General features: G+C 40.9%; 1 protein-coding gene across 1 annotated transcript in view; it reads left to right on the top strand.

Annotated features, from left to right (window-relative positions):
- Positions 1-15,928, top strand: part of LRP2 (LDL receptor related protein 2) — a 174,828-nt gene that overhangs the window by 24,543 nt on the left and 134,357 nt on the right. The window contains exons 4-8 of the mRNA XM_049712547.1: positions 7,253-7,363; positions 7,669-7,782; positions 9,214-9,333; positions 10,707-10,859; positions 12,469-12,588. Of these exons, the coding sequence (XP_049568504.1) occupies positions 7,253-7,363; positions 7,669-7,782; positions 9,214-9,333; positions 10,707-10,859; positions 12,469-12,588 (618 nt within the window). The remainder of the gene's footprint in view (positions 1-7,252; positions 7,364-7,668; positions 7,783-9,213; positions 9,334-10,706; positions 10,860-12,468; positions 12,589-15,928) is intronic.

Raw genomic sequence — 15,928 nt, 5'->3', positions numbered from 1 at the left:
TATCCTTGAAATAAATAGTTTCGTATCATATTTGGTCTTTTTGTCTGCTGTGTTCCTATATGCATAAGGCATAAGATATTTTTGGTTATTCTACTGTTTGAGGACTTTCTGAAAATATATATATGTGTGTGTGTGTGTGTGTGTGTGTGTGTGTGTACAGCTATGAAACAGGTAAAAGTTCATTTTTCCTAAGTTATTCTGCTCTTCAGTCTGGCCATCTGTAAAATGACACCTGCTATTAAACAGTTTGTCAATTATCACTATTTTTTAAGGAACAGAGAGTTGAAACTGCGATCCATTTTGCTTTTAATGGGATTAGCATCAAGGAAAACCCACTCACTCAGAGTCTAAGATAAACACCGGAACAATGCAGCAATTATGGGTCATTCAATTAATAATGTTGCACTGACTTTCCGTTGCTCAAAAATAGTGTAATTTTTTCTTAGCTAAGTAAACAGATTATTTCATCTTTATCAAGTACCATATTAGCATGCTTTTGGTGTGAGTAAAACTATTGCTAATTATCATTGGTTTGCAGCACTTCTCTTTTGTTACTTAGGAATGCCAAAGAAAGGGTCAAATCCTTGTTACAATGAAGGCTTTCTTGCCGGTAATCAGCAGTATTTGGTCTGCCTGCCACGGGGGCGGCTTCGTCTCTGAAGTTTTATTTCTATTGACTTTCTGTTCTTTAGAATTTTGTATATCTAACTTTATATTTCTAACTGTTGAAACTCCAACTGGGGGCATAACTGGGAGGGAGTGAAGAGGAGGGATAAGTCATTCTTTGGACAGTGATGCCTGGTGACGGACATGTTCATCAAACTCAGCCCCACTGCGCCTTGCTCTTACTATTCTCTCTACTCGAGGTGAGAAGGAAGAAGCAGACTGACCGCATCTTACATATCACATCACAGACGGACCTTTTTTTTTTTTTTTTTAGCAGTTTGAGATAGGATTCAGAGCCTTGAAACCTTGAGGAAAGAGAAAAATCTCTTATTTAGTCTTCATCTTACAAGCACATTATAAATATCTCCCATCTTTTAAAAGACCCTAAGATCCCTCTCAGCTGTTACCCTACTTCTCTGCTCCCTTTCACAGCAAAGTTACATAGAATTGTCTTTAATCGCTGTCTATCTCCATTTCCTCTCCTTCTTTCTTTCTTGAACTCATTGAAAACAGTCCATCTCCAGATCTCCCAAAAACATTCTTGTCAGTGTCACCAGTGACCTCCATGTTGATAACCCTAATAGTTCTTGTTCAAACATCACCTTATCAGAGAGCTACTCCTCACTGTTACTCTTTCTCATTTATTTTAATGTCTGTTCTTCCACCCTCCTAAATAGAATGTAAGTTCCATGAGAGCAGGGATTTTATGAAGTTCATCACTTTCTCTCTAGTACTTAGCAGTCCCTTTACTATCTGTTGAATGAAATAGTTTTAAAAAGCTGTGTTACTTCACCTATAATTTCATTTATAATCCCTTTATCCAGTTCTTAGCACGGTGTCTAGGAAGGTGGATTTCAATAAATATATGTTGCATTATTCCCTGGAGCATTTGAGGCACAGTGTTCCATCCTGTGGCTCAGTGACTCCATTGCTAGGGCTTATGTGAGATTTTTATTATTTTTCAAAAAATTAGAACTATGTCAGTCTTAACCTCTTTTGCAGATTTTGGTGATAGTTCTGTGTATGTGAAGAAAGAGGTACTGCAGATCTAAACTCTTCAGAACAGGCCTTTTGGGTGCTTTTTAAACTTAGGTCTGAGATCAGGTCACCATGGATAGAGACCAGATAGGGATTTAGGACTTCAGACCCAGTAGTTCAAAGCAAGGGTGGTAAGGGAAACTATATAAGTGAATGTCTTTCCCTTTTTGGCTTCAGGCTCCTGAAAGCTGCTCAGACTAAACTTGATGTTAGTCCAATTCTAGTAGCCCTTGGGAAGACCATATTTACTTTCTCTTTCCAAGGTACTGAATTGTTATTCACACTTTATAAATATTATGTATATGCTTTTCATTGAAAGGCTCCTCAAATTATTTTTGGAGGGCTTCCCTGGTGGCACAGTGGTTGAGAGTCCACCTGCTGATGCAGGGGACACGGGTTTGTGCCCCGGTCCTGGAAGATCCCACATGCTGCAGAGCGGCTGGGCCCATGAGCCACGGCCGCTGAGCCTGCGTGTCCGGAGCCTGTGCTCCGCAACGGGAGAGGCCACAACGGTGACAGGCCCGCGTACCACAAAAAAAACCCCATATATATATATATTTTTTTTTTTTTGGAAAGAGGCAGGAAATGCTTCTCTGTTGTCCTCTTGCATATTACTGCACTCCCTAGATGCTAGTCCGTGATGACAGTCACTTCAGGGACTTGAAGTTGACTGACACAGGAGGTGGGGGGTCAGAGAGGAATAAGTTGGTCTCCTGCTGCTTTGTGGTCTGTTTTTTTTGGTATGGACTCTCTTGTTTGTCCTGGTACTCTTGGAAAGCTCTGTTTCCTAGCATAGGGTTTCCTGGAATTCTTAGATTATACCAGATTGAAGTCCTTAGTAGAATATGCCATAATTTGATGAAATTTAGATTTGGCCTGACTTCTCCAGACTTCCCAAAGTGGAATGAGAAACTGAAAGGAAGAAAGAAAAACTTCCCCTTGCGTTGCTTCTTCTCTTTCTCTTCATGCTATCTTTTAAAGATTATTTCCTTTCATTCAATTTCATTCTTCCTCCTGTAATTTTCTCTTCCTATTACTCTGAAGCCTGTAAGTGGTAGCAATACCTATTATAGTGGTTAGGAACAAGCGTAGTGGGGCCAGGTTGCTGAATTTGAGTTCAGGTTCTCCAGCTGACCAGTCGTATGACCTTTTTCAAATTGTCTAACCTCTCTGTACCTCAGAGAGGCATGTATGTAAGACCTCTAAAATGGGAACAATAGCGTAACTACCTCATTGGGTTGTTATAAGAACAAAATGAGTTCATACACATTGAGTACTTGAACAGGCTTCTGGCACGTAGTTTTCAATACGTGTTATTGATGATTATTATTGTTTTTGCTTATTTAACTTCGTGGATAGTACTTGCAGCTGAGTGCTGGTGGCCAAACTAGTAAACTTTTTCTGGCAAATCATTACTCTGACTGGATTATCCTGCCTTGGAACCAGGCTAACATAAAGTAACTTATAAAGGATGACTTCAAGACCTTGAAAAGTCCCAGGTGTCTGGGCAGGACTTATATCAGTAACTTCTTGTTTTCCTTTTAATCTTGGCTTAAGTGTCATAATATACCTTTAAGAGGCCCTCTCTTTCTTTAGAATCAATTTGTCTTCTTTTTGGCTATTTTGTCAAAATCTGAGAACAGAATGTATTTATAGCCTTCCTGTCAAGATAATAAAGAGTAGTGCCTAATATGTGTGTCTTACCCTGCTGTGAATGATTTCCATTCTGGGAGGCCTACGAGTTTCTCAAACCTCATCTTCCTCCTTGATTATGTAAACAGAACTATAGCATGGAAGTTTCTTGCTTCAAGCCAAATCATTAGCAGAGAAAACATTAAAAAAGTCTTCAGGCACCAATCTGACATGTATATTTGGAGACAGCTCCCAATTTCGAGGAGCAAACATGGACATGTATCGTTTGGAAGTTGGAGAAAGGAAGGGAGAGGGAAAAGGTGGTGTGAATGAGGACATTCTTTTTTAAAATTTTTTTAACATCTTTATTGGAGTATAATTGCTTTACAATGGTGTGTTAGTTTCTGCTTTATAACAAAGTGAATCAGTTATACATATACATATGTTCCCATACCTCTTCCCTCTTGCGTCTCCCTCCCTCCCACCCTCCCTATCCCACCCCTCTAGGTGGTCACAAAGCACCGAGCTGATCTCCCTGTGCTATATGGCTGCTTCCCGCTAGCTATCTACTTTACATTTGGTAGTGTATATATGTCCATGCCACTCTCTCACTTCGTTCCAGCTTACCCTTCCCCCTCCCCATGTCCTCAAGTCCATTCTCTAGTAGGTCTGTGTCTTTATTCCCATCTTGCCCCTAGGTTCTTCATGAACTTTTTTTTTTTCTTAGATTCCATATATACATGTTAGCATATGGTATTTGTTTTTCTCTTTCTGACTTACTTCACTCTGTATGACAGTCTCTAGATGCATTCACGTCTCTACAAATGACCCAATTTCGTTCCTTTTTATGGCTGAGTAATATTCCATTGTATGTATGTGCCACATCTTCTTTATCCATTCATCTGTCGATGGACACTTAGGTTGCTTCCATGTCCTGGCTATTGTAAATAGAGCTGCAAAACAGTATGGAGCTTCCTTAAAAAACTACAAATAGAACTACCATATGACCCAGCAATCCCGCTACTGAGCATATACCCTGAGAAAACCATAATTCAAAAAGAGTCATGTACCACAATGTTCAATGAGGACGTTCTTGCATTTTTGTATCAGACAAACTTTAGAGGTCTGGGCCTTAGTTAATAGGCGTTTGTCCATCTTTCCATTAAAACAAAACTTAGCAGGAGGAGTTTCTGTGGTGTTCTTGTGCAGTGTCTCTTCTCTTACTACACTTCCCCTTTACTTTAAGTCCTGTAGGACATTTCAGCTACATGATGGATTTGCTCCATGGGAAAAAGTTTACAAGGTTAGACTCAGACTCTCCAGGCAAATAAACCAAAAAGTAAGACTTTAGAGATCCCCTATCACAAAGCATTGTGACTTCCTCTTTTCTGGGGTCGATTGAAACCCATTAATTAATACTGTTAGCAGTAGAAATCTTTAAAGGGAGTAGAATCTGTTCATTTCTTACTTTGCTTAGTGTACAACTTGGACCTGTTCCCTCTGTGTGTGTATCCAAAGGGGGAAAAACTTTTGGAAACAGTTTTCCAAATCTTTTGTGTATTTTGTGTCTTGGCTCTGTGCAGTCTTTACTATGGGCATACCCCTCCACTTAATCATACACAGAAGAGACCAGAAGGTGTACAGGGGTTGAGGCAAGTCCTTAGCTGATTGACAGAGATTCATTATCAGCGTGGACAGAGACAAGAAAGCTGTTCATTCTTCATTCCAAGTGTCAAACTGCTGACCTCTAACCATTCCAATACCCTCTCTGATGACATCAAGCTGGCCTTGTTTGTTGGGGGAATGAGCCATGTCAGCAAACTTTTAGTCTTGTTAGTGGATACTGGTTTTCCGTTTTATGGGACTGGTTCTCAAAAAGACGGACAGGGAGAACAAGAGATCTGCCCAGCATATTTGTCTCAGATCCTTCATATCTACAATAATCACCTTAAATGAAAAAGTCACAGTCCAAGCCCAAATAAATTTTCCTCCTGATAGATAACTTCTCTATTGCAAAGAGTTGGGTTTTCTAAGATTTCTTTCCTGCCTGCTGCTCTCTTAAAAGGCTAGATGACATACTGACCCTAAATGCTATCCGGCACATGGGGGAAAGGAATCGCTTGCTGGACTCAGCTGGCTTCTAGGTATCTCTTGAAGGCAGAATTACTTAACTGAGCTGTGTGACCCTTTGAAGGTGCATCTGCAATGTGCACCATCTCAGTGATGAAAAGACATCAATAACCCTAAACACTAGCTGGTTCTTGGGCTATTAAAAAATAAAATAGGGGCTTCCCTGGTGGCGCAGTGGTTGAGAATCTGCCTGCTAATGCCGGGGACACGGGTTCGAGCCCTGGTCTGGGAAGATCCCATATGCCATGGAGCAACAAGGCCCATGAGCCACAACTACTGAGCCTGTGCATCTGGAGCCTGTGCTCCGCAACAAGAGAGGCTGTGATAGTGAGAGGCCTGCGCACCGCGATGAAGAGTGGCCCCCGCTTGCCACAACTAGAGAAAGCCCTCACACAGAAACAAAGACCCAACACAGACAAAAATAAATGCATAAACAAGTGTGGGGTTTAAAAAATATAAATAAATAAAATAAAATTCAGAAAAATTAAAAATTTTAATCAGTTATTAAATGCCTTCCATTTTAGTATATGATTGACTACATGTAACTTTGGCAGTTAAAGTATTTAAAGACACTTAACAGACCAGTTTTGAACTTTTGGAGATTAGAATATTTGTGCTTATTCCTTTATTGGGGGACTTCACAAAATGGGACTGTGCTCTCTGGTGTTGGAGACATACCCTTTCCTTACTTAAAAAGAAATCAGAAGAGAATCTGAGAATCATTGTGAAAACAATCTTTAATGAAACAAAGAATGGACCAAGAAAGATATCATACTTGTGAGAGGGAGGCTCTTAAAAGATCATAAAAGGCAGACATTCAAACTATTTTTAAAAGCTTTTTTAAGTGATAACTCTAGCAATACCAAGCAGTTCTGGAGCACAGTGAGTAATGACCCAGTCCCTGTAGTGAGTGATGGGGATTTAAAAATGAGTAAGACAGGATCCTTGATCTCAGAGGGTTTCATGATGTCATGGGGGAAACAGATAATCAACCAACAGGATGAAGCCTACACTTAGGGATCATGAGAGATACATGTTCCAAGTGTGGGGAAGCACAGGGGAGAGACTGACAGTACCTTTTTTCTTCAAGGGGCATGCTGATTTTTCCAGTGAGATCTCAAAACCAGAGTTAAGCATCTGGTTAATAGCAGTGAAGTGACCATATGTGCGTAATGTGGTAGCAGTTATTCAGGCTTTTCAAAAAGCTTTACTAGACATTGTCCTTTGAGGTCCCTGTACCCTGTGAAGGAACTTATCCAAATGTGTGGATGGGGAAGTGGTGACACAAAGAGGATGAACAACTTGAGTAAGAGGAAATAGATACTGAGTGGTACCCCAGGTCCCAGGTTTCCTGGCTTCTAGGCCTGTTTTCTTTCTATGACCCTCCAGCCAAAGAACTGGCCCTTCGTTTCCCAAAGCATATGTGGTGGTACATTACTTTCCTGGGATGTTATTTGTATTATGTAAACGAAGGTTCCATTTTGAAATAAGTTGAATTTCTTCTCATTCTTCAACTTGAAACTCGCAAGTCACTTCAGAGGAGACTTCCCTGGGCTCCCATTCCCTCCTACTATGCACTCTTTCGGCACTCTGTACTTCCCACATTAAGCATGTAATCCAGTTTGTAATTTGCTGTTTGTGTCATTCTTAGGTTATCCAGAGAATGTATCTTTTGTTTACCAATGTATGCTTAGCAGTTAGTGTCTAGAATATAGTAGTCACTCAAGAAGTGATTGCTAAAGCAACGTCTTCATTTAAGGTTTGCGTGCTCTTTCTGTTCTTTCAGGATACCCAATATGTGAGCAGAAAACTTGTGCCAATGGAGCCTGCTATAACACCAGTCAGAAGTGTGATGGGGAAACGGATTGCAGAGACGCCTCTGATGAACTCAACTGCAGTAAGTAATATGGTGAAGCTGGTTTATACTGGCCAGTTATGCACATTTCCAAGTTTAGGTTCAGTGAATTCATGTTGGTAGCTTGAAGTCAGCCACGGTGGAGTATTTATACCATGGAAATTGGCAGATACTACAGGTGAGGACTTTTATGTTCCTGGAGAACTGGTTATTAAACATTTACCAGAACACTACTGCATAGTAAGAATCTCTCTTTAAACTTGAGACAGAATCTTCCTATGAAATTAAGTGGCTACAGTGGAATTGAAATTCTCTCTTTTCTTTCCCTTCTTAACCTTGTGTCCCAGCTCACCGATGCTTGCGCAGTGAGTTTCAGTGTGACAGTGGGGAGTGCATTTATAAAACCTACGTCTGCGACCATGACCTTGACTGTGAAGATGGCAGTGATGAACGTTCTTGCAGTACGGTGATTTCCTTACGTTGGGTCATGCTGTTAGGAGTGTTTTTGTGTTTTTTCTTTTTTCTCCCTACCAATGTGCTACTTTTTTTAAATCACAGAGTCACTATGTCTGATGGCAAAGGGAGCCAGACTGTCATTTAGGGCCCATGGCATGAGCCTCAGCAGTGTTGCTGAACTTGGACTTCTTTAATTTCCAAGGATCTGTGTAGAGTTGAAGGGTTGCTGATGGACAGTTTGCATTCTTTCCTTAGGCTACAAAGATACAGAGTGTATTGTATCACTGGACTCTCAAATTACTCATATCTCAGGAATGGGTCTAATAACCTTCACAGAGTGAGAGAAGGGCTTAGAAAGGGAGACAAGGTCCCTAATAATAACGGCCCTAACTCTCCTCTTTACTTTGAAATTCTTACCACATTAAAATCACGAGTCGGGAAAGTTTCAGTATGGTTGCAGGTGGCTTTTTTTTTTTTTTTTTTTGCGGTGTGCGGGCCTCTCACTGTTGTGGCCTCTCCTGTTGCGGAGCACAGGCTCCGGACGCGCAGGCTCAGCGGCCATGGCTCACGGGCCCAGCCGCTCCACGGCATGTGGGATCTTCCCAGACCGGGGCATGAACCCGTGTCCCCTGCATCGGCAGGCGGACTCTCAACCACTGCGCCACCAGGGAAGCCCCGCAGGTGGCTTTTGTTACCTCCACATTTTCACTCTGACCCTCCTTTTCTTTCCATGATATTGCCTGCAATGCACACGAACGCTCTCATTGTTGCCACCTCCGGACTCATTTTATTAGAATATGAAATCTCCATGAGAGAGTTTTATAAATTCCAATAAATTGACAGGTGTTTTTTTTTTTTTTTTTTCTGGTGGTCACTTATTTACCAGAATGAAGGATTTTCTACACACCCATTTTGATTGGTGGGTAACCATGCCTTAGAAGTTGTTAAATATTTTCAGTATCACTCTAATTTTCTGTGAGCCATGCCTGATTTCTTTTCTGGCGCCTGTGCTTGTTTCAGGGACTGTATTGAGAAGAATGTGACATCATGGAAGGAGTTACTCAGAATCATTAGGTCCTAGATAGCAATGACTGTGCTTGTGGTCAAGTAAGAGAATGTTGGCCATTGGCATGTCTATAGCATCTTTGTCAGTCTGTGTTCTCTGTTCTGTGACAACATATAACATAACTGTCTTGTTTTTAATCTTGATGCATCTGAGTTCATGTCCTGGACCCAAAGCTGCTGTTTTCTTCTCCTCCTTCTCCTCTTCTTTCTCCTTCTCTTCCTCCTCTTTTTCATTTTTGTCAAGATAGTTAAGGAACTAAACGGGCACAGAAATTTCAGTTTCTAAGAGCTCAGTTTAGGTGGCAAGATGAGCACTTTGATTTTTCCTGAGTGGTTTGTATCTTTGGAGTGCAGCTGTCATTTTCTTCCAGGTTCTTATCAGACCTGCAAAGGTAACGAATTCACTTGCCCCAACGGCTTCTGCATTAATCAAAATTGGGTTTGTGATGGAGAAGGTGACTGTGTAGATAATGCCGATGAAGACGGATGCGGTAAGGAGGGGAAGAGCTTCTGATTGGAAAGTGTTTTCTTAAAGTGTTTTCCAGAACTTGTTTTTCCTACTTTCCTTGTTACAAATTATCTGTGTGACATGCAAGTTTCTGGATTGGCTGGGCTTAAGGGGAATTAGTGGATGGGGAGGAAAGAGGTGATTCCACTAGCTTTTCCTAAAAAGACCCCAAACTCAAATATAACATAAATTATAATCCTTTCCTGCCAATACTAAGGCCAAATAGGTAGGACAGTCTCTCCCCTGTCTATAGCCCTATCCAAGGTTTTCCCTTTAAGACTCTTATTTTATTTTATTTTTTTTTTGCGGTACGCGGGCCTCTCACTGTTGTGGCCTCTCCCGCTGTGGAGCACAGGCTCCGGACGCGCAGGCTCAGCGGCCATGACTCACGGGCCCAGCCGCTCCGCGGCATGTGGGATCTTCCCGGACCGGGGCATGAACCCGTGTCCCCTGTATCGGCAGGCGGACTCTCAACCACTGCGCCACCAGGGAAGCCCAAGACTCTTATTTTAATTAGATGTATCTATATAAAAATAAGTAGGCTGGGGAAGGAGGGAAAATGTTATTTGTCTCAAGACCTTATAACCTTGAAAAATGACTTAGAGCTGGAGATTGTTAGTTGTGGGAAAGGCCACTCTCCAGGGAAGTGAGAAGGAGATTGTCAGTGATATTTGCCCCCTTCACCATGCTGTTATCATCAGCAGTAGTACCTCCAAGAGTTCAGAAGTTGCTGACACCATGAATAAAGCACGTCACCTTTGTGGGTCTAGCCCCAGGTATTGGGTTGGCCAAAAAGTTCGTTCAGCTTTTTCTGTAAGATTTTTATATTAAGAATGATGCTTGTTCTGGGAACATCCATTTGTTTCATGTTTCAGTGATCCAAGAAGTTGTTTTCCTACATTTGGGTGTTTCTTACACTGTTGACATTTCACTAAAGAAACGAAACAAAAACTGAACAACTCAAAATGACACACACACACACATAAAAACAAACATAGGAATCCTGGCATTACCTTGATAGCCCTATAGTTCTATTGTTCATGATTTAATTAACTAAGTGTTCTCCTATGGATTATTCATCTAGTTTGTTGATAATTCAGGCCCATTTCTGCTTCCTCCTCTTATCTGGCTGGGAGTTGCTTCCCCTAGAAAGAGTGGAACTTAATGCCATTTGCCACTGCTTAGCATCTCAATAAAAGGTCAGTCATAGAGTTAGAAACTACTAGTTTACTGTGAAATATAGGTCATTTGTAGACTTCTTGTCTACCTGATCTCTATCCTCTCTTAACCATGTATTGAAAAAGAGTTGGCTCTGCCTCTAATGTGACCTGTAGTAACTCTCTTTTTTCCCCACAGAAAGCAGAATTAACCGTACTTATGAATGTTACCCAAATGAATGGGCTTGTCCAAAGTCTGGAAAATGCATCCCAATTACTAAAGTTTGTGATGGGACTTCAGATTGTCCGGAAGGAGAAGATGAAAGCAATATCACTGTAGGACAACACTGTGGTGAGTATGGAAATGTATCTGGGCATCTTTCAGGTAAAGGTGTGTCTGTTTCTCTATAACAGATTGCCAAATACAGAGACTGTCAGTTGGTGTTTGCAGAACGAACAGTCCCACGACTTAGTGGCTTTAACCAGCGAACATTTATTATTTCTCACAGTTCTGTGGGTTGGCTAGCTCACTCACATCTCAGGATGCTGCAGTAAAAGCATGGCTAGTCCAGGCTTGTTTGCATGGTGGTGGAAAGGGCAAACCCCAGTGTACAAGCTCTTTTTTTTTTTTTTTTTTTTTTTTCTCTATACGTGGGCCTCTCACTGCTGTGGCCTCTCCCGTTGCGGAGCACAGGCTCCGGACGCGCAGGCTCAGCGGCCATGGCTCACAGGCGCAGCCGTTCCGCGGCATGTGGGTTCTTCCTGGACCGGGGCACGAACCTGTGTCCCCTGCATTGACAGGCAGACTCTCAACCACTGCGCCACCAGGGAAGCCCTACAAACTCTTTTAAGCCTCTGCTTATGTCATGTTTGCCGAGTGTTCTATTGGCCAAAACAAGTCACAGCAAACCCAGATTCAATGGATTGAAGAAATAGACTCCATCTCTTGATGGGAGGAGCTTAAAAATATTTGTGACTCCCCTCTCCCCCTTCCGAGGAAGAATGGATTTAATGGTAATTACGATGACTCTAAAGTGTTCTGGAGATTTTACTCCCTGGCTTATACCTATGGAAAAAGTGTTGTCTGGATATACTCCAAGAAGCTTCTGGTTTCAGGGATATGTACTTTTGAGTCAGTGTTTCTTTTTTCCCCCTGTGGCTGTAGAATATTTCCCCACCATCAACCATCAATTCTGTGGACAACTGACTTTCCTGTAAGAAAATATAATTCATGACCTTGATTTTATCAATAGCACTCTCTCTAAATTATCTAGTAGTTGCCTAGCAGTGGCCATTAACTATAACCCTAAAGTTTTGGGGATTTTTTTCCCTGGAAAAAAGAGACTTCTATGGCTTCTTTTTGGCATTTCATTTGGGGACCCTTTTAAATAGTCATAGTACAAAAGTTAGAAAACTAAAATTAACAGAAAAATATAGTCACCTGAAATTCCACCACTTGAAGCTAGCCATGATTAATTAACTTTTTAGTGTTAAAAGTTAAGAGTTTAGTGTTTAGTGTCCAGTGACTTGGGAATTCTTAGGAATTTCCTTCTATGATGTTGACACAAAGATAGACTTATGACCAGATTTTTCCATAAACAGCACTTCTGATGGATTTGCTTACACTTAGTTACAACTTTTTAAAAATATGTGCTGAGCTTTTTAAAATTATTATTATTAATTTTTTTAACATCTTTATTGGAGTATAATTGCTTTACAATGGTATGTTAGTTTCTACTTCATAACAAAGTGAATCAGCTATACGTATACCTATATCTCCATATCTCCTCCCGAGCTTTTTCTTGCATTGTATTGCAGGAAGGCTTGAATGGTGACAGATTTCCTGTGGCTGCTGCATGCTTACTGAGCTTTTATTTTTGAAAGAAGAAGTTCTTACTTCTTGTAAATCAGCCTTGTCCAGAGGTCACCGTTCATTTCACCAAGTGTTTTTCTCTGTTTAGATGTGGATTTGTGTCCGTTCTTAGGCTGTGAGTACCAATGCCACAAGTCACCAGCCGGAGGGATGTGTTACTGTCCCTCAGGTTTTATTGTCAACGAAAATAGCACCCATAACTGTGTCGGTAAGTGACAGGTGGGAGGGCCTGGTCTTTCATCACGGTGCTTGTGCCATTGGTGGGATCCATGCCCTCTAACATCACGGAGTTTGTACTTGTGGATAGGAATGTCTATTAACAAAGAGCAACACAGTCCTCACCGAAAACATGACAGTATGAAGTTTTAACTCTGAGAAGCTTTTGTGAGGCACCCAAGGCGAAAGAGTGGTTGTGTGATGAGTGAGTTGACTAGCTATGTGTATATCTTTCTACCACCCGATGATGGAGGTAGTCTTTTGGTGTTTTGTGTATTTGTGTTTTATGTACTTGGAAGCAGAAATGATATGGCCATACTTGTTAAATACAGTTAGCCCTCCCTATCCGTGAATTCCACAACTTCGGATTCAAATCAACTGGGGATTAAAAAAAAAAAAAAAAAAAGGCGGAAAGTTCCAAAAAGCAAAACTTGAACTTTCTGTGTGCAGGCAACTATTTATATAGCACTTAAATTGTATTTATAACTATTTACATAGCATTTACATTGTATTGATATTAGGCATTATAAGTAATCTAGAGATGATTTAAAGTATATAGGAGGATGTGCCTAGGTTATATGTAAACACTACACCATTTAATATAAGGGACTTGACCATCTTTGGATTTTGGTATCCTGGGGGGTCCTGGAACCGACCCCCGTAGAATGCCAAGGGTTGACTGTACTGAAATACTTCCATGTAGTTGGTAAATAGCTGCTGTCTTGAATCCATCAAGTACCTTACCCTGCTCCTCTGGCCTCTTCCCAGGATGTCCAAACCTCCCCAGGTTCCAGGAACTAAAGAGTGGTCACCCAACACAACAGAGGGTCACCAGGTCACTGATCCACTGACCACACTGGCCAGTCAGTGCCCATGCTGTGCTGGTTGTTAATCCCATTGATTTTCGAAGCTAATACTAAAGAAGAACAAACTCTATCATGTTATTTCCATCCAGTGGCTGGCATTGAATTAGACACCAGTGCACTAAATATTTCTGACATCTTTCCTATCTGAAAGATAAGAATGATTTCTCCTACTGGGAAAGTTTTGATTTTGATGTAAGCCAGCTTTGCACCCCACTGTGATTAGGAAGGGGTTCTTATGATGGGAGAATTAGACATGGCCAAGTATCATCAATTTTCAGTTTTTTAGGGTTTGAACAATGAATTTTTAATGCTCTGATTTCTTTTTCCTTCTTTCTAACTTTTGTTATGTGAACAACAGACATACTAGCAGAAAGTGACCACAGGGGTTTTTACTGGTGTTGGGAAAAGGCATCTGGAAGGCAACTGGAACAATTCATTACTATGAAGTATTCATCTATGGATCTTCAAAAGATAGATGATTCAGAATTTCACCAGGATATCTGTGTTCTTTTGATACTCCGTAGAAATTTGAGATTCTTTAGGGTTTTTTGGATGAAAACAAACATGGCACACGTACGAAATACTTTTAGAAAAGTGTTTCTTCTGAAATAATTTCTAAAATATTAATATAATTTGGCCCAAAATACTGAATTTGGATAAACTTAATGAAGTTATTCAGTCTTTAGTCTCAGCTCATGGCTTCCAACTTAATTATGGTGGATCTTAATAATTTCCTCATAGTCAGAAAAAATTTTAATGTCAGAAAGACTCTGGGGGGTTCCCTGGTGGTCCAGTGGTTAGGTCTCTGTTTCACGGCTGAGGGCCTGGGTTCGATCCCTGGTCAGGGAACTAAGATCCCACAATCCATGTGGCACGGCCAAAAAAGAAAAGAAAAGAAAAAAGAAAAAAAGAAAGACTCTGGTTTACAAACTCTTGACAAAGTCTATTCCTCAGTGTTACTGAGAACTATTGTAATGGGGCTTGCTCATTTACCTGTTGTATGCCAAGATTTTTATATCCGGTAAAGCAATCCAGTTGAGGTTGTTCTTGTGGTGTTCAAAGTAGGTAATTTTAGATTTCTAATATCAGGACCATGTCCCAAAGTTTGCCCTGGATCTGATTGCTCCTCTTAAGTAACTCTATTCGACAAGACATGTTAAGATTAAATGCTTTATGCAAATCAGCCTGAGAGATCCTGAAGACTCAGAACTTTGAACTATTGAAGAAAGCCCCCAAATTTCTAATCGTCTCAAAACGTTTTATAAATAAAACATTTATGATCTGCAGTGACCATTAAGTGATATTATAGGACACTTTTTGTGTTTTATTATTATCATTATCATTATTGTAACACTGCAGATGCATTCAAGTCATTTAAAAAGACTTTTCACACAAATGTCCTCATTTGTTAGGTGGTTTTCTGACTTTGGAACCCCTGCTTATGCTTCCTGGCATCACTGCGAGGGCTGCATCCCTTTTTTCTCAGAGTGGTGCTCATCTGTAGGTATAAGGCTGCTCGTGTGTTTTTGCCAAATGTCAGGCTTCTCCACCCCCTTTACTGCCACCCAGCTGCCAATCCGATTTCCAGTCTCTTAGTTTTCTAGACCTCTCTGCTTTCTCTTAGTAGAAAAGGAATTCCAGTAGAGATACCAGAAGCCATGTTCTCAGTATTACACTAGCTTTTCTGTTTTTCCTCTCAGCCCCAAAGAGGAGTTAGGCAAACGCACCCTTTGCCTCTGAGTTTTGAAGCTTGGTTAACAGTGATTTCACATTTCTTTCAAAGAAGACTATATTTTGCCCTCTTTGTAAAGAGAACTCATTAGTTTCAATACATGACACGACGAAACCAGTTACACTTGTTTCAGCTGAGCTTTTAGGGGAAATGTTTAGGTCTGCTCTTTCAAGCGTTTCAAGTCTTTCAAGTTCAGTGAATACTCTCTTTATGGCTGTAATCCTCTGCATGGCTGACTCATCACAGAGGCTTCAGGTGTTGGAAACCTATACAACATTTACCATCTTAGATCTGGCTCCCCGGTGAATGCCTCAGTGGTCATCAAGAATAAAATGGAATAATCCTGACAAGAAATTTTTTTGTCCTTCCGTTCGTCTGCTCCTGGTAGCCTTGCCCTGGCAGCGGAGCCTCTGAGGCATGCTGCCGGAGCAGTTTACGGGGGTGATTGTTTCTTATTGACAGGACATGCTGTTTGTTGAGGGAATGACATCGTGGTGCAGAGTTAGAGCAGGAAGGTCATTCAGCATGGTGGGATTTCACACAGCCAGGTGGATCAGAGGGTGTCCAAGGGGGTCTATGCTAAAAAAACATTTTTTTGAATTACTTTCAAAGCAGTATTTGTTGGTAGGCGGGGACAAAGAATAAAAAGGAAAGTAGATCAAGGTAATGGGCTGGAGTATTGTAAAGCAGCATTTTAGTGTTTTTTATAGTTTCTGCTACCTTTTCTAGTCTCT

Source organism: Orcinus orca, chromosome 7, assembly GCF_937001465.1.
Source record: "Orcinus orca chromosome 7, mOrcOrc1.1, whole genome shotgun sequence".
Lineage (NCBI taxonomy): Eukaryota > Metazoa > Chordata > Mammalia > Artiodactyla > Delphinidae > Orcinus > Orcinus orca.
The sequence above is the reverse complement of the archived record's forward strand: the minus strand, read 5'-3'. Positions and strand labels throughout refer to the sequence as shown.